We start from the raw sequence: 22132 nt of genomic DNA, 5'->3' as shown, positions 1-22132 counted from the left end.
GATAAAGGTTAATTTCCTAGTTTGCCGACAAAAGCGGTCATCTTCTTAGCTAGGAAATTGGAGAAGAGTGTGACGATATTCGAAATGATATGGACGCGCGCTGCACTTATACGCGTGGATACGTTCGCTGGAGGTCAGAGTGTTGGTTGCACGTCGAATCGTGGAAGGAACACGCAAGCCAACGCAAGGCAACGCGACGCGACTTTACGCGCCTGTATACATACTTACCGACCAAGTACCAATACGTGGACGGTAGAAGCACTCACGCGTATGTAGAGACAACCGATTGGCACGTATGCGAGGCTAAGTCTCACGGTGTAGGGTGCGCGAACACGAGGCGAGCAACATTCCTGCCTCATCCATGCTTTCAACTTTGGCAACCTTCTAGCCTGCGTGTTTGTCCGCTGTCGTTTCGCCGCTTCTAAAACCCGACGATCGGCCTCTTGCAGCGAAATGTTCGCGATCGCCGCTTCTAACGGTGTTTCTCGATCGTGAACGAGCGATCGACGAAAATCGAACTTACGAGGAAACGATAAAGAGAAAGAGAAGCAGAACCGCTGCGCGGATATATACGGGTTATACCGTACGAGTTTCGAGAACGAGACCGTTGGGGATCGTGAGACGCTGCGAATGCCAGACACCGTACCGCGGTGAAAGTGATCCGAAATTAACGGGGACGCCTCGAGGTTCGTAGGCGTCGTCGTGCCAACGGGCACACGCGATTCAACGATACCTTCCATCTGGAACGTTATCAACATCGTAAAAATTCGTACCGACCGGGCAGGCACACGGATACGATGAACCGATCGAGTCTCGAGACGGTCGCTGTTTCGTTTCCTATTTCCATTTTGTTTCGTAGAAAGTCGCGACAACGATGCTGCAAAAAGACGCATAAAGTAACGCGACGAGTATCTGCTCTCGAGATGGAGCTCATGCCGTGAGGCGGGAACACGTCTCGTTGAACATCGTTGGGAAAAACACGGTCGTCGGGCAAAAACGGAATTGGCGTTAAACTCGTGTTATTCGCTGAAAGCGTGAAAAACTGGACTCAGTCCCAACCACGATCCGAGAGTAATTGATCGAATGACTTAATACGAGTAACTTGTCGATTAGATGACGACACGCGTGCAACGTGTATCGTCCTTGTCATCGTCGTTGTCATCGTCCTTCGATCGCTCTATTTCGTTCCTCTCGATCGCCAGCACATTTTCAACGGTACGATTAATTCTCCATTCGAAGGATAAACGCGCGAACGCAGGGCCAAACGATAAATCGATTGCCACGAATCTCGCAACGAGACTCGTATTTCCGAAGATGCTACGATACGAAGACACGGCACGCGACAGACACGATTAGACGACGAGAGAAAAAAGCTATTACCGGAAAGCTGGTTCGGGCCTTTTCTCTTCGGCACAGCCGACGGCGGACACGATGTCTCGAAGAAATCGCCGCGGAATTCTCATGAACGAGCAATACCGTGAATGGATGCCGTTCGTGGTGGTAATACCGATTATTGTATGGGAGTCGTGCGTGTGGCTAAGACCGGTTGGGGTCGTCTCCATAGCGAGACCGAGCTGTGTTCCATACGGCAGAACGAGTCACCGGCATGCGTGGGCGTATTTCTCAGCTATCGAGTCTTCTCGCTCGTTATTTTCCGATGCTTACTTCTATTGCCGCCCCAAACGATTTTCTCGATTCCGTGGCGAGATTCCACGTGTCTCCGACCACTTTCAATACGGCCTTACCAAAATGCCTTTTATCGTCTTTCGTCCAATCCTGTTTGGTTTTTTCTTTGGTCCACTTATCAACGTCGAATTCCGAATTCGTGAACGTTCGGCATAGCTCGCGAGAACTATCACCGGAATGCGCGAAAGCTGTAAAATACTCGAGCGACCAAGAGCGATCGTGGGATCCTTGTCTGCGAGTTCCGAGCACATACCTGTTTGTTGACAACAGACGCGGCTCGGAGAAACTCGTCTAAATAGCGTTTCCCGCGTCAGCCGCGAAAGGACACGTTCCGCCAAGTTAATTAGTACGGGTAATTGGAATGCGAATAAATAGAATGATTATCGGTCGTCCAATCGGCATTTACACGTTTACAATTTACCCGACGGATTCGTTTGCTTTCTTTCCGTTTCGACGACTATCGGGCAAAAAGTAATCGATCGATGATTAAATGTAGAATCGTATGTAGAAAAGACAAGTAAGGGTAGGGCGTACGTGAAAGAGGACACGAAGGAGGAAGCGTGGCGCGTTGAATGGTATCGATTGAAAGGAAAGAAGAAAAGGGGGCGAAAGGGAGACGACGCGATGGGTTGCAAGCGCACGGCGAAGAGAATTCCAGAGATTCGGAGAGAGGAAGCGCGAGGTAAGGGGTCGAGACAGCAGCGGTGGTGCACGATTCGTCGGTAGTTGGGCCAAGGAAAGGGACCTATTAAAGAACAAAGCGGTGCTCTTTGCGACGGCGATAGATGTACGAAGTACCTTAGGCTACGAGAGATGCCGCGTTGACCTTTAACTGTACCCGCATGCCGCAATACGCTCACCTGTATTCTAGCGCAATCCGTTCGCGTTCTCGCTGCGCCGCGCCGATCCTGCTTCTGCTCCTGCTCCTGCTTTTGCTCTTCGCCTCGTCTCGTCCCACCTCGCCTCGCCTCGCCTCGCCTCACCTCGCCTCACCTCGCCACACCGCGCCTCGCCTCACCTCATCTCACCGCGCCTCACCTCGCCTCGCCTCATCGCGCCGCGCCTCTCCTCACCTCACCTCACCGCCACGCCGCGCCCCGCCCTGTCCCAACTGTCTTCACCTCTCTTCATCTGGCCTCGCCTAGCTACAGTTCGTTCTATCTCACCTCACCTAGCTTCGCTTGGTTGCAACCGAGGCAACGGTCCCAAGATGCATACGCTTCGAGTCCAGTTAACTTTTCTCCAGCGCGAAAACCGCGCTTTCCTTCGAACGAAATCCCGCTTCGCCCCGTTAACCCGGAAAGTTACGCTAACCTAACCAATTACATACGCGATATTCGCATATTAAAGGGTCCAGTGTTCGAATCTGATCGCGTTAATCTAGCGAATTTTAATCGGTCATTCGCCCAACGGTATAGAAGGTCGTTTTGTGCCGCGTTACAAACGCAAACGCAAAAAATCCCTTAGACTACGCCTCTAGCAAAAGTTACGAAGCATCGATACGCATTGTATCCGTTTTTGTTCCAGGTGAAAAACCGTACCAGTGTCAGTGGCCAGAGTGCGAATGGCGATTCGCCAGAAGCGACGAATTAACTCGTCACTATCGAAAGCACACCGGTGCGAAGCCCTTCAAGTGTGCCGTGTGCGAGCGTTCCTTCGCCAGGAGCGATCACCTAGCACTCCACATGAAACGGCATCTTCCGAAGCAGCACGCCAAGTGACCATACCGCTCTTCCGAGATTCCATCTCCGTCTCCGTCTCCGTCTTCGTCTTCGTCTTCGTCGAACGACTCTTCGAGTGTACGCGTTCCTAACTATGCCGATCTCTTCGAGCCTCTCCCAGATTACCAGGAAGAAATTTGCAAACTTAACTCTTTCTTTTAATCCAGCTCGAATTCGAGTATTGGGCCGAAAATCCTTGGAGAGTCTCTATGCGCGTTTCTCTTATTTCTAATTATATTTTCGTTCGAACTGATTTCGCGATATTCCGAATCGTCATCGTTATTTTCTGTTACATTCTCGTGGACAGTGATTGGAAAGTAATCATAAACAAACAAACGAGTGTCCTGGCTAACGAAGAATCTTTGATTCAATCTTTCGCTGACTTGAACGATGCGTGAGACGACGAGAAGGGTTTCGATAGTTTCGATCGCTGCTTTTTACGAATCTTAATCGCTTGTCTCGATACACGATAATCGTCGAGATAATAGCTTATTTACCGCTCGTTATTACGAATACGTTACCGTGTTTGTTCGCCCGATACGATGAAAGGCATACACGCAGTTACGATCGTAGTGGCTGGACCACTACCGCTCTACTACGTGTTTTCTGCTGTTTCAAGATAGTCGTTTTTAAATAAATGTTAACGATAAATATAAATTGCATTTAGCGCTGAGACTTTAGATTTCGAAAGTTTCGTCGCATTGCGAAGTTTCGTTCGTTGCCCGAACTACGCCATAGACGTAATAAAAACAAACGAAATGTCAGGTACGTAATTTGCAGATTCGTATACCTATCGACGTTAGAGCGAACATTTTTGTCTCAAATTCTCTTGAAATGCAAGGTAAATCTTTAATTGATAATGTTCATTGGTGTGGACGACTCGTGAATAAAATCGTCTAATTTTAATTCGGCCTGCGTTCTATGGTTGAAAGTTTTCGACAATTCCACCTGTCGCTAACGTGCACGTTCCGATTTACTACGATATATTTATGTAGATCGTTCTACTTTCGGCCGTATAATTTACAATTTACAGGACTCGTTGACGTATAAAATATCTTCTTCTTGAAATCCGATGTTCATGCAAAGGTCAACTGAACGCGCGTCGTTCAACCGACGAGACGACATTGCAGCAGAAATGTAATTTTTCGAGAATGTGAGTAATTTTGAGCAACTGTATCGTTAGAATGTTCGTCGGTGATAAATATTAAAATTCCGTCTATTTCGTTCGTGCGAGGCGAACAAGTAAATCGAGCAAACGTTCGAACACGGAGCAATCAGACGTGAGAAAGGCTAAATTTTTTGCGAGAACGGCTGCTGCCAGCAGTATAATGGCATCTATTTTGTACTAAGCTAACCACAGTAGCGAGGGAGCCGATTGCAAGAGGACGCGAACGTCGATAAGAATGCGCATAGAAAATTCTCCGCTCCGAAGAAAGCGTTAATTTATTTGTTTGTGTACATAATGAGGATATGTCTATAACGAGTTAAGTTGAGAAGTGGTTTGTTCACTGGTGATCTTTTTATCGCGATTTTCCGTCGCTCGCATTCGTTTGCATCGAATCCCCACCGTTCCGCAACGAGGAGAGTCAATCTAGGTTTTGTCGAACGATCGCTAGATCCATAACCATGCTCTCGATACGACTTACGCGAGAAGAGTCGACTTATTATAGTGATGCCTTATGTACAAATTCGTTTAGGTACGTTTCGTCTACGTATATGTGTATATTATATGTATGTATATGTATATTGTATACGTGTATAAGTATGTACGTATACACATGTGTATGCATATAAATATAAATATACGTATAATCGTCGAAAACTGTCACGCCGCATTCTTTGCGGCTGAAAGGTCTATGCACTTTTATGTGTGTATACGTGTAAAAAAGCGATGCATATCCAATACGTATGTAGTTAGTGTAATATTATCTGTATAATATGCGATTTAAATATTTGAACCGGTAACTTTCGCGTCGATTCTGCGATTTTATCTTATTTACATTCGCGAAAAATGGTACGCGTAATATATACATACATAGATACGATAGATAACAAAACTACGATTTTCCTTAATCGTGAGTTAAAAACGAAAAAAAGAGATTTTCGCGAAGCAATGTAATATCTTCCCTTTTGTTCCTCGTCGTGTTTTTTTGATCTCTTTATTCTTTTCTTTTTTCCATCCTTCCTTTCTTTCTTCTTATTCGGCTATCCTAAGCGAAATGTGAAAGGCTAACGCACAACTAGTTGCAAAAACGTACGTATTATAACAATTATTCTATGATTTTACCGTTTTCTGCTACGGAAACAACTATAAATGTTTGCGTTTAACTTAAAAATGTCACGTTTCGGTTTCCAATTACTTCCGATAGGCAATTTTGCCTTCCTCTTATATTCGAAAGTACTATTTGAGAAACAACAAATTCACAAACGTATATGAATATTCACGAATCTATGCTATTAATTATGCTAACACTCTTCGAGATAAAGGGTTAAATCTGCTTCGCGACCTTTTAACCCGTATTACCTCATTTTTTCGGCACTCTTCTTCCATGTCTGATCTTCGATCAATCCGTTTGCTAGGCCAACATTAATCTTAACACAGATATACCTCATTTACCGAAATAGAAAATTCAAGGCTGTTGTGACGAAATTTCACGCATTTTCCTACACGATTTCCTAGAATTTTGTTCATAATGTTTGTAAATCGCTGTAATTTGTGTGTTGTGTAATTTAAATATATCACGATATATACGTATTATATTATCGCAAATAAACGCGTTTAATTATCCGCATTTATATTCATTATCATATTCAAAGTCTGTTACGATTAAGAATTTCATCGCAGCTTTTTCATAAAGTATGTAATAGACAATGATGTAAAAAATTATTTTGCGGCGGAGGTATGTATATACCACTACACTTGATAAGCATCTATTTCTTGCAGCATATACATAAATTCATTTTTTCATTTGCATGCATAGAATAACTGTTTGTTTTTTTTTTCCACAAACAACGTTTAAATAATGCGCAAATCAAAACGAATCTTCCACAAAGATATATTATGTGAAATTTACATCAATCTGCGTAATACAACTGTGTAAATTGTATCATCGATAAACAAACCTTTTGGTTGAAATTTTTGATGTGTTATTCGATTCGATTCTAACCTATATTTGATACGAAACTCGATGCTCGGAACGTGATAAAGGTAATAAGGTACGATACCACTCAATATGACCATACCTGTATAAATAAAATATGAAAGCCCTAGCAAGAGACGTATATTTCTCATTTGGGAACATTTGAAAGCGCATTGCAAATTTCCCCTAGATTTCTAGTTAGTTGCTGGACGAAAAACTCGTAGAATCTAATCGATGAGAGACCTAATGTGGCAGGTGGCGCCATCTGAAAAACGGTAGAAAGATTAGAAAGTATCGTATTATAGAAAGAAGTAAAACATGGATGTGGATACAGCGAGTGATAATACGTCCATCGATGACAAGATAGACGATTTTTGTGAGAATCCAACGAGAGATGCTCTAACAGAAGGTCTTATGAGTCTTTTGAAACCTACAGTGGATCAATTAGACGAAAGAATTCGTGCCACAAGGTATGTAACGTATTTTTCTTAAATATGTATTGCGGTATAGATGTAAACATTCGACATGTTATTGATATAACGTTTCAAAGTTTTTCGAAATACTTGAGTACTGCATCGGCGTGTACGACCTTTTGACTTCTTACTTATTTTGAAATTCATTGATTTCCACAGAATATGTCAAATAGAATTAAAACAACGAATTGAATCGTTGACGGAAGAATTGCAGAGGATCAACGAAGTATTGCAGTGTCCACTGGAAACAGATTCTTATGTTAAAAAGTTGATTAACGCTAAACATAAAATCACAATTGTTAGTAACATTTTACAAAGTACGCAAGAGCGATTGAATAAAATTCACCAAGCAGTGGAGAAAAATACAGTAAAAAGGAAAGCTTTACTGGATCGTAGCTCTCCATATGGTAATGCCTCTAATATTTTAAGTACAGAAGAACAAGTGGAAACAGAAAAAGGGGCTAACGTTTCTAAAGAATATGAATGAAGCACAATAGTACGTGTAAAATAATTGTGATACGTCCCTCTTTAGCTTTGTCTTTAATTTAGAAATATCTAAGAAAGGAACAAATTGTACAAAAATTCTTCTATATATTTTCCATGTATCATGAATACACCGATAGTTAGATTATCGGATAAAGATTTAGAATCAGTTTATGAACCTTCAGAGGATTCCTTCCTCTTGATAGATGCCTTAGAAGCTGATTTAGAGGCCCTAAAAGCTACAAAACCTGTGATGTGTTTAGAGATAGGTAGTGGATCTGGTATTGTAATTACTGCTCTGGCAATGGCACTGAAGAAACACTGCCAGTCTTACCATCTTGCGATCGATATCAATATCGATGCGTGTAAAATTTCAAAGAAAACTGCTGCCGAAAATTTGGTAGAGATAGATGTCGTACAGATGGATTTATTAAACTGCATACGTAGCGATAGCGTTTTTGATATCGTGATATTTAATCCACCGTATGTGGTGACCAGCGACGATGAAATTTCTAACGAGCAGATTTTGTTCAAAGCTTGGGCAGGTGGTACAAATGGTAGAAAAGTTATGGAACGAGTGTTTCCTAAAATTCCTGATATTCTATCGAACACTGGAATATTTTATCTGTTAGTTATTAAAGAGAACGATCCCGAAAACATTTTACATACATTTATGGATTTGAACATGGTAGGCAAGATAGTAGCAGAAAGAAAAATCAGGGGAGAGCATCTGTATATATTAAGTTTTACGAAAATAAAATAGCAGTATATGTGTATATATGTATATCTTGTTTGTGTATATGTTTGTACCTGATTGATTAAGGAAATTTCTTTAACGAAAGATGTGGTTAAAGAGCGTTTCATTTTTCGTTGTTCCATTTTTTATTTCATACGGTCGATAATTATATGACACATAAAACGCATGATTGATGAAATTTTGTACAAATTTATAAAGTATGAATATAACTCGTTGGTTAAGAACTAAAATGTAAACAGACGATAAAGATGTAAACATAAAGTGAAAGAATTATTTGTTACTACATATAATTTGTATACATATATTATACTTGCCACATTGTAAAGTTATTCTTAATCGTAATGTTTGTTGTACTTGTTAACGATCGGTCGTATCTCTAACAATGCGAAGGAAAACGACAGTTCAGCGAAACATTAAAAACAAACAAAAAATACTATAAGCGTACGACGATTTTCTCGTTATTGTTATATATATACTTATGTATTTGCGTACCATTGTCGAACGGCGTTTATCGTCAAAACACCGTTGTAAATAACAGGCACATTTGACAATTTACAAGTACTATGTTGAAAATTTGCCGTCGCTTCGTGTTTCAAATAAAAAACTTAATTTTAGTTTTGTTGAAGTACGGCAGTTGGACATCTAAAAACTTCGGCACAAGAGAAATATGACGTGAAATTGATATTACCAGTATTAAAACGAAACTACGTGATATAACCGACATAAATAAAGCGAAAATACGTGGTTGTTACCCCCCGAGAAATGTCGCAAGAATGCTATACTGCGATCATAAAGTGTTTTTCGCGTCATCGATTCTCTCTTGTGTGCAGCTTGTCATTCTAGATTACGAGCGATGAAGATGAAACCTAATACGAAAGACAGGCACGTTAGGAAGCCGATAGCTTGTAACGAAAGATACGAACGCTAACGGATAGTCGTGATCGTAACGTCAGTCGATCAGCCGTGATCATTTGTCGACACCGAGTGAAATTTCTACGAATAGATGACTTTCGATCCGTATACTCGTTGTAACTTGACGTAAAGCGTAACTGCACTGGTAGTAGTGACGAGAATGGTAGTCAAGAAAAACGAGATCGCGGTATAAAAGCCACTGTGTGTCATGCAAACGTTCAAGCTTCTTGCAACTTCCTCAACGACAGTTTCTTCGAGCTGTTCCAAAACTTGGTTGCTAGCTTTGCTCAAGTCTTCCACCATGATTACTTTGAAGCCACGAGCGACGCGTATCGGATCCGAGAGTGGCACGGCCGAACTGTTCGATGTCGCATTTGTCGATGTCGACATTATCGATCGTCGCCGTCTACCCGGTTCGATTTGCTGAAAAGACCAAGCAGTATAACGTTTTGATTTAAACTGATAACTGAAATAGGTAAGTTACGAGAATATACATAACCGATTATTACGTTTGATTATTACGATTACATTTTAATGGGATTACCTGATTGGTATTTGAACATGGTTCGCAATCGGTCTTGCACAATTCCACGTTGCATTCGATGAGCAGGTCCATCACATCGGGGAATTTAAAAGCTTGAAAGTACGCGTACGCGATAATCGATGCCCCCGTATTTCCGGTATCGTTCGTCTTTTGGAATGCACCGAATAATTTAGGTTTCAATATACATCCCATTTCGTCCGTCAGTTGTAACGTGTTGGTGGAAGATTCGTCGCGAGCAATACAGTCACGAACCTTAAAGCATACAGATCCATCAGTACGATTAAGAACGATAAAAACAGAAAGCGTTTTCGTTCGCATTACAAAAGCTGGTCGATACCTGGAGATCGAAGGCGGGATCTCCTTCTACGGAAACGACCAAAGTCATGGTCTCTCCGATCTTAACGAGGCCATCGGCAGTAGGCGCGAACGGTCCCCTTCCCACTTGTATATCCAACTTAGCGCTCGCTGTGTCACCGCTGAACGTTACTATTTCTTGATTCAACATGTCCACGGAGAAGTTAACCGTCAGGGCTTTATTGATGTTTCCTTCCCAGAGGCAACGAACTCTGCGTACCGTGTCCCAAACTTCTTGTATACCTGGTTCGTTCTGAACGGAACGAAACGAAGAAAGAAACATCGAAGGAAACGTAAGTGACAGGAACGTCATCGAAACGATGATAAGGAAGCTTCGCGTCGTTTTGTAGTCGCACGAAACGGATCTACCTGTAAGACGAGTACGTTCTCCAAGTATGCTTGGCCAGCTTGTCCCGCGAAATCGTTGATGAATTGGGTGCCGCAGGAATTTAGACTCAACGTGAACGAATATCGAGTTTGTCCGGAATTCTGTGCCACGTACCTGCAATCTGGATTCGTAAAGAATCCCTGCAAACGTACATAACGATGAATATCAGGCGTCCCGTTGTTTACAGTTTACATTTAGCCATACGTTGTTGCTCACCTTCGAATAAATGACTCCGTCAAAAACGCGATTGAACTCGATGTTGATAGTCATCATAGTCTTGCTGCACTCGACATCGAGAGCGTGAATATGCGGCGGGTGTTTCAAGTCATCGTCTTCCGCGTTTCCCTCGGCTGTTCCAGAAGCGATCGATTCTACGACAGCGAATGAAATTCGATTACGCTCACGTTATTCCGTGACTCTCGGCGTTTCGCTCTCGCCTCTGTAGTTTCATCGAGAGGAGAAAGCAACAGCCAAAGCTAACCCGAAGAAGAGAAGCTCACCTTCTCCGCCAGGGCCGGTTGCAACTCCGGTCGAGGAGGTTCCAGGGGGTTTCACGACATTGGTTCCGCCGGTTGCACTGCCGGTATTTTGAGGAGGGAACGCTCCACCAGGAGTAGAGGAAGGGTAGCTACTCGGCGAGGAAGGATATCCAGCCGCGGCACTTTGATCGTAGGAATTGGCCCCGGCGCCAGCGGTCGGATAACCGTTGGTTATGGTATATCCATCGTTAAAAGCTGATCCTTGCGCGGATGGCACGTAGGTAGGACTTGGCCTTTGAGTCGAATAGCCATAAGTAGTGGAGAAACCGGAAGGCGTGGAGAATCTACCGGGTGCACTGGTGGTAAGGCCTGGTGTCGAGTAACCGTAACTGGTCGAGATTCCAGCGGAGGGTTGTTGAGGAGTGGAGCTATACGGCGGGAAAGCGGAAGAGCCAGTGTTCGAATAGGACGGTGTCGTGGTAGGACGAGGATTGTAAGAGGATGGTACGTAGGGTGATTGGTTGTTCGGTGGAAGATACGTCGATCTTTGGGTGGAGAACTGCGATGGTTGTACGGTCGACTGACCGGATGATGGACCGACGTTCGGTGACGGTCTCTGGTAAGGATAATTCGTCGCCTGGTTCTGAGTAGGAGTCGTATAAGCTGGTTGCTGGCTGGTCGAGGGCGCTTGGAAAGGTCGAGGTTTCTCCGGTGGTCTTTGTGTGCTATACGGCGGTAGATATCCTGGAGGATCCGACTGCTGACGAGCTGCAAAACGAACGATCTCGGCTGTGACAATTCTTGACACATCAGTGCATCGCGCATAGCATTTGAAAAGCCTCGCGATTCGACGCCCAACGACAACCTTTAAGTTCAAATGGTACGAGTTGCTGTATGAAAGTTCCTCGATATCTGCGTTTAGCCTCTCGTAACACCCGTCTATTTTCTAATTCTAGATGCGTCGTTACACGTGCTTACGAGCGCAACGCTGCTCGTTATATTGAAAATTCGATTGAAATGCCTCTATTAGATGTGAGTTTTGCCGTGTGATTCTATCGGTAATATGCTGTGAAACGGCTAATAAGCGTGCATTAGTGCGGATCCACGTTAAAATGTGGTTAATTGCATTTTCAAAATGACGGTTATTCTTCCGAACGATCTTACTACGATCGTCGAAAGTTTCGCAAATCTCTTCAGAGCTTCCGGGTCACTGACTCGTCCAAATATCAGCACCGTTTTCGTTCGCCCTTAAACGCAGCTTTAACGTCTTCAGCGTCTCTCTACTTTTACACATGCATACGTATGTCGCAGGTTTCCGTAACAAAGTGACCTAATTATCGTCGACGATTAACAAAATCGTAGAGTTGATTCCTCGCGGAGGTAAAAAGCATGATTGGCGTATCAGAAGACTGAAGAGGTCGAAAGAGGATCGGTGAAAGGATAAAGACTACTGGAGGACGCATTGCTTTGGAAATTGCATTTTTTGTGTTCTAGCGTTTGCCTCTCAAGAGGGTAAGCTGCTCCTTGTGGAGAACGTACGTTTACGTGCGCCCTGTTGGTAGATCCCTTGAATCCACTCTAGGATATTTTGCGCCATCACGTCTGCGGCCGATACCGGGGCAGCTCGCTGGATTCTCGAGTGTGCTGATGGATTTTAAACGATTACTTTGATCAAAACATTCGCAAACTTGTTATCCTACGTTATCGCTTTCTTCCCTCCCGATCTCAATCGTAATCGAGGCAGACTCGACGATTCGATCTGTATCTTTCTTACCGACTGCGGATGATGACGTTCTCACGAACAACGCATGTCCCCCTGGCATGTATTCCTGGCACACGGCTACGGCCACGAGACCAGCAACGGTCAGCAACGCTGCGATCTTCTTCATCCTCTTTATCTGTAACCTGTAATCATCTCTTTGACGACTCGATTCTTATATAAATCGTTCGTGGAAATATTTCAGTAGGAACAAGTATAGTCGATAGCGATTCGTCGATCGAAGAAACATCGAACGAAGTCAGTTAAAGAAGTTAACGAAGATACGAAATCTTATGTCTTTCGCGTGTACGTTTCAAGGCCGCGAACTCGTTTCCTGCCATACGAGTAAAGACAATGGAGGGTGCAACCGGTTGTTATCCAGTTCGCTTGCCTTTGTGACGCGAAAGGCTAACGAGCGCCGCCCTAATTTACAATACGTAACATTTTATCGCGGAATATCGCGCGAAGCCTAGGACTTCCGCAGATACGACATCACGTGAACGATAATTTTGTCTGATGCTGTTTGGTCGTATCGACGGTATCTCGGCTCGTTTCCACATAAATCATCGTTTCGACAGAAAGCTTAACGAGAGCATCTCGCAAGGCACAATCGTTAAACAGTTTTCTGGTCCCGAGAAAGGCCGTTTCCACCATTGTTTTGCTCTTCCCACGTACGTGTGCCGGTCTTGCGACGTTTCGTCAGATCAGATTACGAGGAACCGGCAATCTCCTAATCTCCTATCCGTGCTGTAATTTGAGAAATTCGGTCGAAACATGAATACGACTCGACCCATGGCTAATTCGCTGTCGTTTGCACGCAAAGGAGAAGCTTTTATACGAAGAGAAGAAGCTTCTTTATTCCATCCGCCTCCGGGTATATCTCAATACTCTGACGCAGTGTTTTGCTCAGTCAAACGATTCTACGTAACTTCGCCTATTTCGGCGTTTGAAAAAGGTCTGTTTTCTCTTTTTTCTTATTTTGGACGGTATTCAACGACGCAGAGAAAGTAAGCACAATCGGTTCGGATAGGAATCGTTTTCGTGAGAAAATCAGGAACCGTATTACGCGCACGTGTTACGATCGCCAAGGTGACGAAGAGAGGACGTTCACAGCTTCCGTATGCCGGAAATCTCGAAAGAAACGAAACCATTAAGATTAACGGGACGTTTCGTTTTCTCCTCGTGACTCGAATCGACTCGATCGTACTAATACAAGTCCGTGCTCGCTAGGAAAATTCGAAACACTGTCGCTTTTCACGAGTTACGAGAGGAATACCTGGCTGCATCCCCGGATGCTTTCCATCGATATCTCTCGGATGCGGATTCGATTCGTCGCGGCACGACGGTGAAACCGAATCGTGACGGTACCGTGCATACTCGGCCGATCGATCGTGCGCTCGTCACGCTGATAGCGGACGTGTTCCGATCACGACGCGCTGTTCTTCCCTCAGAAACACCCGCACGTTGTCCACCGTTCGTTGCTCGCCGTTCCTTCTTCGTCGTTTCCCGTTTCTCGTTCGGGCAAAGGTTCGAGAAGTGAACCGGCGCGCGGCGAGTCGTCGTGCTTCACCGAGGTGAAAGGTGAAAGTCGCGCTAGCCTCCAGGATAGAACACGCCGCTGATGCTTTTGCACAGTCCGCGTGGTCGTCGTACGGCGTCGCGTTAATGCGATACGCGCGCCGTTTCTTCCTTCCATTTTCGTCGATGAAATCAGATTTTCTATTTCAATTTTCATCGATCGTCGAGGAATCCACTCGACTGCCGCATGTGTGTACGTACGCGTGGAGACGTAGCGCGTACAAACAGTGCCTTGTCCGCGTCCTATTCATTAAAATACAATCCGCGTGAGAACAACATGGAGGGGACTCAACGACGTGTTAGGAATTGCGCTCAAAGTTCGCTAAACGATGCGTCGAGACAACAGACTGTACCGACGATTAGTCGCATAACGCGAAATTAGTAATCGCGCTAAACGATGAGCCAACCGTGTTTACGAATCGATCGTTAAAACACGTGGTTGATCGACTTTGAACCGGCCGTATTGTACGAGGTTTTTCAGTCATTTTCTTACGAAACGATGTCTTGAAGATTATTATTAATATAACCAATATATTGGAAAATAATAGAGGAAACGACAGGTGGATAAATTATTTAATTCCTGGTCTGATTCGCTTCTTCATCGTTTTTTTTTTTTTTTTAATGAAACCTTATGATTTTTGTTCGATATCCCTTTAGATCTTAAAAAGGCAAATTCATTGGCTTCGTTAAGCGTACCGATCATTTTTCATTCCAGTTGACATATTTCGAAGAAAAATTATTTCTCTGTAATTCGTTTGTTGTGTGGGAATAATGTCCCCGGCATTTGAATAAATCCACTCGAAGATTAATACGATTTTGGTACGTTCGAAATACGTACGTCGATCGAAATAAGTGCGAGTTAAACGATCGGTTCGTTAGGTTAATAAAGTCCGTGAATTTGTTTTTTAAGCTTTAAAAGGATATCGAAATAAAAGTATAAGGTTCGATCAAAAGAAAAAGAAATTACGAAAATAAGGAAATCTCGAAACATACGAGAAGAACAAAAAAACCGTAATAAGCGTCCCACAGAACCAATCAATTTGTCTCTCCATCATTTTTTCGTGTTATTAATAATTACAGAGATATCGCTTTGTAACAGATTCACTGAGACACCCTGTATATCAAACGCATAATTGTACAGCATCGCATGCTAAAGCTAGAGCGGCCGAGTGGAAAGAAATGGAAAATATATGGCAATGATATGTGTGGGAACGTCCCAATTTGTAAATATTCATATAGAAATTAAAAGAAGAGCGTGTTGCACAAATGAGATTGCGATTATATTAGAATAGAGCGGCGCGTTATTCCGTGACTATCTCTGATCGATAGCGAGCGCGATAGCGATACAGAAAATGCAGATGCGATTGCCCGTTATTCTTATATCTCCGATATAAATACATCTGACAACGCTGTCCAGCGAAATTTCTATCATTTTCTCGATCCTCGGGTAGTTTTTGTCCCGTTCCGCTGACATTGAAAATAAAAGGACCAAGAAGACGATCGGAGAAAGTTTTTCTGATATTCTCTTTTTTTTTTTCATCCAAGATGATGGAGAATTCGGCTAATGGATCTCGTTACCGGATTCGGACAATCTGGGTATCACGTTTCCCAGGCAAAATATTTCAGGAAATTACGACCGCCATCACCCGTCACGAAACTCGTACACACTCGCCTGATGATTCTTTTATGTCATACCTATTAGCAAGGTAATGGGATATTTGATCGGCCTTTCTCTTTTAACGTGCAAACTTAATATCGTATTATCGCGAACGATTAAAATCGATGACGATGCGTCGACTGTTTACATACACATCCTCCGTATGTGTGTAAATAATTTAGCAATATCGTTCAGACGCCATATACGGTACGAGCGATACGCGAGCAACGCAGCTGACGTTCGGAAGCTGATTCGTCCAATCCTAAACTCGTCTCGCTCGAGAAACTCGGAGAAGCCTGCAGGGTGTGCAGCGTGCGGTAATTGCGAGCAGCGGTTCACGTTGGTAACGCAGCAGCGCGATTATCATAGGGAAATTTGTCAGGTTTGTAAACAGCGGTTTGTAGAGTTTGCAAAGTTGGTAGGGGCTAAAGTGGTCATTTGCGGCAGCGCGATTGAGCAAGTGTAACGTGCACTTGAGATGCTGTGGTTTCGCTTCTGCGCCTCCACTTTTCGACTGGATGCGCCAGCTTAATAAGATGACGGAACGTTGCTCGTTCATTATCCGCATTTCGTAACAAGTCTCGCGCTAGACACAGGCTGCGCCGACCGAGATCGACCCAACGACCGTTTCTTACGCGTTAAAGATACAGCTGATCGACGCACAGGAGTCTTTGCACGGAGACTGCCGAATTATCCTCGAAAGCGAATCCTCCAACTTCCTGTTGCGTTAAGCCGAGCAGCCTTCTTTTCAAAATACCCGAACACCTTAGTTTGCACGCCTAAGTGGAAATCATCGGCGCCTCGAAAACAAGCGGTGAAAGCGAGCTACGACGTTTCGAAGATTATCTAGACAAGCTATAGAAAAAAAATTATTGTAGCGCTATCGGACGTTAATCATGCTAACGAGAAGGGACAAGAGCGGAGAGCTGAAGAGCGTTTGGAGGTGGTTCGAGTTGCGAGAGATCTGCTAGTGAAAACTGGCAGTTACGTCCGATAGGTCTGGGTTACGAGGACATCGATTGCCTTACGAGTCGTGAAACCCGATGCGCGCGGGTCTTTGTGTGCACGCGCGCGCACAAATTGTTCCTCGTGGTTTCTACTTCGCAATGTCAGCCGGAGGCGGATCGACGACGAGGTCGCGTCGAACAGCCGGTTCGAACCTTTTTCTAAAATCGGTACGCGAAGGCGTATTCGTCTCTAACTCCGGTGTGGCCATCGTGTAATTCGATAGAATTCGGAAACGCTGTGGCAAGTTGGAGCGTTAATCGAATGTCGTAAAGAAGATTTTCGAGATGTCTTACCGAGTGAGTCTCTTTAGAAATGACAAATGTTTAAAACGTAACATAGGTTAGGCGTCAAGCGGAACTAGGGAAACTGTTTTGGTGATCTACGGAAGCATAGGCTCCGTGGTTTCTCGATCGATAACAATTTTCTCGCCGAGTTGCGACAACGTTCGAATCGTGTTTCACAATTCGAAGATTGTCTGTGATTTTCAGAGGGAACTTTACCGTCTCACGTTCGCCGTGTTACAACGGTCAAATCGTTGAATCGTTGAAACGAGGTATTGCCGGCTAATTAGGGTAATTACCTTCCGTTGGTTCTTACCGGCAAAAGATGACGTACCGTGAAACCAACGAAAGATGATATAATGGAATCTAGTAAAACAGAAAACACGTTCCGATTATACGCGAAGAATTTAATTGTTCTCCGCGAGTATCGCTCATATCGAGGAACATTGATTTTTACGTGGAAAAAGTACCGAGAAATCGGCCTTCTCGCGACCTTCGCCACGGAGAAAGCCGAGAGGATTCGACTCGTCAAAAGCATCGGCCACGTTAGAAGGCGACGATCATCCATGCGACTGCGATCCGACAAAATCACCACTCGATTACCCAAATATTTCGAAAGATCTCATGCTCCTTCGTATCGTTTTCGGAAAACTTTCCCTTTCCGCTTCTTCCCGATGATATATGACTTTCTCTATAGGTGCGGACACTTAGGACTTGGGACTCGCTCTCGGCGACGAGAAACGTTAAACGGAGATTGCAGCATCTACGTCTCGAGTTCTTTCTACAGCCAATGAAGTTACATCATTTTATTGATCAAAGAACGCGTGAAGGAATTTTTCATGTGTGTTTTGCTACCTTCGACCTAGATTCGAACGAGAGATGCCAAGGGTCGGCGAAAGAGAAAAAGCCTGAGTACCACTGATCTAACGATTATCGTGGAGTCGCGGATACATCGTGGATGTATAGCGCAAGTATGCAGACAGTGCGCTTTCTTCGGGATGCGGCTACCAAAATCAACCGTCTTCGTTTTGTCTCTCGCTCACGCTTTCGCTTTCGCTCTCGCTCTTACTCTCACTTTCGTTCTCGCGTTCGCTCGTCTGCCAGATCCTCGCGTTTGTTTATCGTTATCGGCACCGCTTTCTTTCGTTCGGTGAATATCGGTCTTGGCGGAACCTAAATTTTGCACATTCTCAAAGGTATGTTTATATCGTGTGCACGCGTCACGAATTTCCTTTTGTAAAATAAAGCAACCGCTCCACGCGTGGCGAACGTGGAGGTCACGCAGTATCGAACCGAATTCGATCTCAGCCTCTGCGAGTTCCTCGTGCTACGACTTGTAACTTTCCCACCGTTTTTCATTACATCGACGTCGAATTTGTACGAACGACATAGCCGTTAAAAGGAAGAAATACGAATCGATATATTCGCGTTTTGTTTAAAGTTGCGTGCAAGTTTAAACGTAAATAGTCTCGCTCGGTGTAGACTACAGTCACGGGCAACATCGGTCATTCCGCACACGAAACGTGGCTTTCTTCTTCGCGGTGCAATGAATTTGTATCTCTCCTTCCAAGTTCCATGCGTTTTCTACCGTGTGAAAATGCGACGCGTGCTCGTAAACGTCGCTACATTCGCTGGTTTTCGTTCTATCGGAAACATCGATCGATTCGAACGATTGCTATCGAGAGGAGTTTGCGAATATCGCGGACGATGCTCCGTGCGTTTGTCACCACGATGCTTTCTCCCCAGAGTTTACTCGTGGTGGCGCTAACCGCGGATGATCGGGTTGAAATTTTCCGTGAGAAAAGAAAAAAAAGAAAAGAAAAATAAAGAAAGATAAAAATAGGAAATTATAAAGAAATGGACGGAAACGAAATGCGAGCAAAGTTCAGACACTCACCTCGCAGCGAAATCCTTTTGACGGGAGACGAACACGAAGCCGATCTTCCCTCGTGATTCGTGCGGAAGATTTGCGTCGTGCACACGCTTGTGAGAAAGGTGAGAGTGAATAGCTGGGAGCATCTTCATTCAAGCTTTATATAGGTATTGTACCCCCTTTCCTAGCCGGTTTGTAGAAAGAGCGTGCCATCGCCGTAGCCTAGCGTAATTGTATCGTCAACAGGAGCAGCGACGAATCAGAAAAATACATCAACGAAATTGCGTTATGCGAAAATTCCTCCAATTTTCAGGATTCGTTTTAATAGTTGAACGAGGTGCGAAGCTTGTTCATCCGGTCTTTCCAAGTTTCATCGTCCGCAGTTCTATTGGGTTGGCAACTATGTGATTGCGGATTTTGTCATTGGATAGTATTGGCAAAACCCGCAATCACTTAGTTGCCAAGCCAATACATTCGTCAAAACAGTTTTTCTTTTATCTCTGGAACGCTCGCCGATTACGCTGTCTTTGTTAGAGTGCGTGCGACGATTCAAGTTTCTCCTTCTAAAATCGTAAAATCGGTTGTCGAATGATCGATTATCGTCATGCTCTGTCTCACGTGTTTCCCTTTTATTACGCAACGAACAATTACATTGGCCACTTCTCGCGACGCTAACCTCACATAGAGCGGCAAAAATGTTGGTCGCCTCGTTTCCACTGGTACTCCGGTTAAATCGAATCGAAGGAATTACGGTTGCCTGGCAAACGTTCGCCGGCAATTCGCGAGAGTCACGTTTTCTGGGTTCGCGGCACGCGTATACGCACTTACGCGTATTTATCTCGCCGACTCTTGTCGATGTCGGGCAAATCCATAAACAATGGCCCGCGTGAACAGACGGTAACTTTGTCGTAGCCGATACACGCATACCGCATCCGTCGATATTACCAACGAAAGGAAATATTTTTGTTAAATACGATCGAGGCTAACCGCGGGCAAAATTATGGAAAATGAAGAAAACTTGTCAAAAGTACCAACGTTCAGTTTCGAAAAATACGAAAATACGCTGTGTAATGGCGAAAGTTTAACAAAAAGAGATACTGTATTTGCCGAGTTTTTCGTGTTTAAAAGATCGCTGTAATCGCGTTATTTTTATTACCAGCTTTCTACCGGCGCTCGTAAGAATTTTATCGTCTCAAATCTTTCATGATTTATTAGATGAGTTACATCACAACCGTAAGGCGAAGCGATAATCGAAGCGCGTCAAACCTATCGATAACGATTATAGCACCGAAAACGGGATGGATAGGGGCGAGCTTTCAAAAAGTCTATCGATGTCGTACTCCTTCCAACGTGAGTATCTTTGTTTAAAGACACGTTTAAAGACGAAGCAAAGAGAAGGAAGCGGAAGAAAGTCAAGTTTCCGAATATCAGCGATGATTAATTAATCTGTATCGATATAATTGTTTGATGGAAAAAAAAGTAGTCAGGATATTGAAAATCGTCCTTTTGTACGAGTCGCGTATGAGAAACTGCAACGATTTTTCGATATATTTCGCGGTATGTTCAATTGCATGATCAGTGACAGACATTTAGATCGAGGGGATTGCGCGGTAAATATTTTAAGCGCAACGATAATTTGATGGCAGCTGTGAGCCGTATTAGCTGGATTAGCCGTATTAGCCGTGTTAGTCGTATTAGCCGAATCGATGAGAAAATTTCAGGCTATTAAATCTGTTACGTCGTGCGGTGCATGAAAACAACGGATAAGAGCGATGCGATTTACTGCTTTTCAACTTAAATTTCAGCTTTATATCTACGGTTACGGTCTGTCGTTATTTTTACGACTTACGCCATAGTTAATTTCCCTTTTTCTTCTCCTTTTTACTATTATTATTATTCTAATTATTATTATTATTGTTCTTGTTGTTGCTGTTACCAATATAATTAATTACGATCCGAATTAATTTTGGGATTAAATGGAAGATATATAGTTCGACGTTTCTTAGTTATATAGCTATTTGGTTTAGACGCACCGACGAACTACGATTACATATATTCCCCGCCTTGGAACGTTTGTATCATCGAGGCAAACGTAAGAATGAATGGACGAGCGAAAGGTTCTCTTAATGTTCGAACCCAGACTGACCCGTTTGATACTTCTTTAGTTTGTCCGTTACGCAACGAAGAATGCAAATTCGTTGTTGACTAAAGCAACGGATGGTATGCATCATAAAAGAGTGACCAAGTTTCAGAACGAACTATTTTTTATGCAAATACAAAAGGATAACGAAGGAGAAAGTTTTGCAACGCAACAGCACCTTGAATAGTAAAGTGTAACGCGCTTTGGGCGCACATTACGAGGCAAAAAGTGCTAGGAACGATTGATAAGAAAGGAATGAAAATTTAACAGGCAAGAAGAACACAAAAGTATATAATTAGCAGTTGGAACGATTTGAACGTAGCAAGCTGTGATAGAAGGCAGTGCGGCTGTTTACACAATAGTTGGTAAAGGTGGTATCCTACCTTATTGACGTTCGTGGACTTACCGTCGGTTTCTTCGATCTTGGGAACACCGGTGCCATCTTCGCAGAAGATATCATAAACCAAGTATTTCCATTAAGCTGCAACCGATTGATTCGACGTTCTCTTCTTTCGATTCGCTCATTTGAAAATGTATGTGCACACATACACGCGCGCACACATATATATCGCATTTGTATGTATGAATACTCTCGGTCTTTTGGGAAATTTGTTGCGAATAGCGCAGTGTTGTAAACAGAAATCGAAAAGTTCAACGAGATTGCGCAAAGCGGTAGCGAGTAAAACACAGATGACAGGTATTCAGCGGCGAAATTACTCGGTTAAAAGTGGAGTTGTAGCGATCTGGTGCAAAGTTAGTAACACGCAGCGAAAATCACGCGTAATTAGATTCGCTTACAGATAACTTTTACCGTAACCGTATCTACAGATTCCAATAACCTTCTCTCTCTTCCGGAAATCTCACTTGTCATAATTTTTCAGTACTTTTCGTTTAACGAC

General features: G+C 43.6%; 4 protein-coding genes across 10 annotated transcripts in view; 3 read left to right on the top strand and 1 right to left on the bottom strand.

The window, feature by feature from the left end:
- Positions 1-6199, top strand: part of LOC100647619 (putative uncharacterized protein DDB_G0277255) — a 46107-nt gene extending 39908 nt beyond the window's left edge. For all 3 annotated transcript variants that reach the window (XM_020863983.2, XM_020863987.2, XM_020863982.2), the window contains one exon: positions 3214-6199. In XM_020863983.2, the coding sequence (XP_020719642.2) occupies positions 3214-3407 (194 nt within the window). In that variant the 3' untranslated portion in view covers positions 3408-6199. The remainder of the gene's footprint in view (positions 1-3213) is intronic.
- Positions 6047-7594, top strand: LOC100646586 (SNAPIN protein homolog). The gene is made up of 4 exons (XM_048407158.1): positions 6047-6307; positions 6389-6623; positions 6738-7017; positions 7180-7594. The coding sequence occupies exons 3-4, from the start codon at positions 6866-6868 to the stop codon at positions 7505-7507; spliced, it is 480 nt and encodes a 159-aa protein (XP_048263115.1). The 5' UTR covers positions 6047-6307; positions 6389-6623; positions 6738-6865; the 3' UTR covers positions 7508-7594.
- A 33-nt stretch (positions 7595-7627) lies between these two features.
- LOC125384612 (methyltransferase N6AMT1) lies at positions 7628-8287 on the top strand. Its single transcript, XM_048407157.1, has one exon. The coding sequence runs from the start codon at positions 7628-7630 to the stop codon at positions 8264-8266; it is 639 nt and encodes a 212-aa protein (XP_048263114.1). The 3' UTR covers positions 8267-8287.
- Positions 8288-8366: 79 nt separating this feature from the next.
- Positions 8367-20015, bottom strand: LOC100646467. Of its 5 annotated transcripts, none has more exons than XM_048407140.1 (10): positions 19745-20015; positions 19118-19656; positions 12712-12842; positions 12477-12581; positions 10959-11705; positions 10675-10829; positions 10440-10598; positions 10054-10323; positions 9717-9968; positions 8367-9595 (listed from the first exon to the last, which is right to left on the bottom strand). In XM_048407140.1, exons 2-10 carry the CDS (start codon positions 19243-19245, stop codon positions 9254-9256), a joined length of 2289 nt encoding a protein of 762 aa, XP_048263097.1. In that variant the 5' UTR covers positions 19246-19656; positions 19745-20015; the 3' UTR covers positions 8367-9253. The 5 variants fall into 5 exon arrangements, with proteins under 5 accessions (XP_048263097.1, XP_048263098.1, XP_020719640.2 ...); XM_048407141.1 differs by having other exon boundaries at positions 19770-20015; XM_020863981.2 differs by lacking the exons at positions 19118-19656; positions 19745-20015 and adding an exon at positions 15970-16111.
- Positions 20016-22132: the final 2117 nt, after the last annotated feature.

The sequence above is a fragment of the Bombus terrestris genome, chromosome 7 (genome assembly GCF_910591885.1).
Source record: "Bombus terrestris chromosome 7, iyBomTerr1.2, whole genome shotgun sequence".
NCBI classification, from domain to species: Eukaryota; Metazoa; Arthropoda; class Insecta; order Hymenoptera; family Apidae; genus Bombus; species Bombus terrestris.
The sequence above is the reverse complement of the archived record's forward strand: the minus strand, read 5'-3'. Positions and strand labels throughout refer to the sequence as shown.

Bases quoted from the DNA above. Each gene is read 5' to 3' on its own strand.
- LOC100646586 (XM_048407158.1), top strand. From the start codon at position 6,866: ATGGATGTGGATACAGCGAGTGATAATACGTCCATCGATGACAAGATA. The intron at 7,018-7,179 runs GTATGTAACGTA...TGATTTCCACAG, and splicing joins GAAAGAATTCGTGCCACAAG to AATATGTCAAATAGAATTAA.
- LOC125384612 (XM_048407157.1), top strand. From the start codon at position 7,628: ATGAATACACCGATAGTTAGATTATCGGATAAAGATTTAGAATCAGTT.
- LOC100646467 (XM_048407140.1), bottom strand. From the start codon at position 19,245: ATGAAGATGCTCCCAGCTATTCACTCTCACCTTTCTCACAAGCGTGTG. The intron at 11,706-12,476 runs GTACGTTCTCCA...TTCGTTTTGCAG, and splicing joins CCAACAGGGCGCACGTAAAC to CTCGTCAGCAGTCGGATCCT. The intron at 10,324-10,439 runs GTAGATCCGTTT...CGTTCCGTTCAG, and splicing joins AGAACGTACTCGTCTTACAG to AACGAACCAGGTATACAAGA.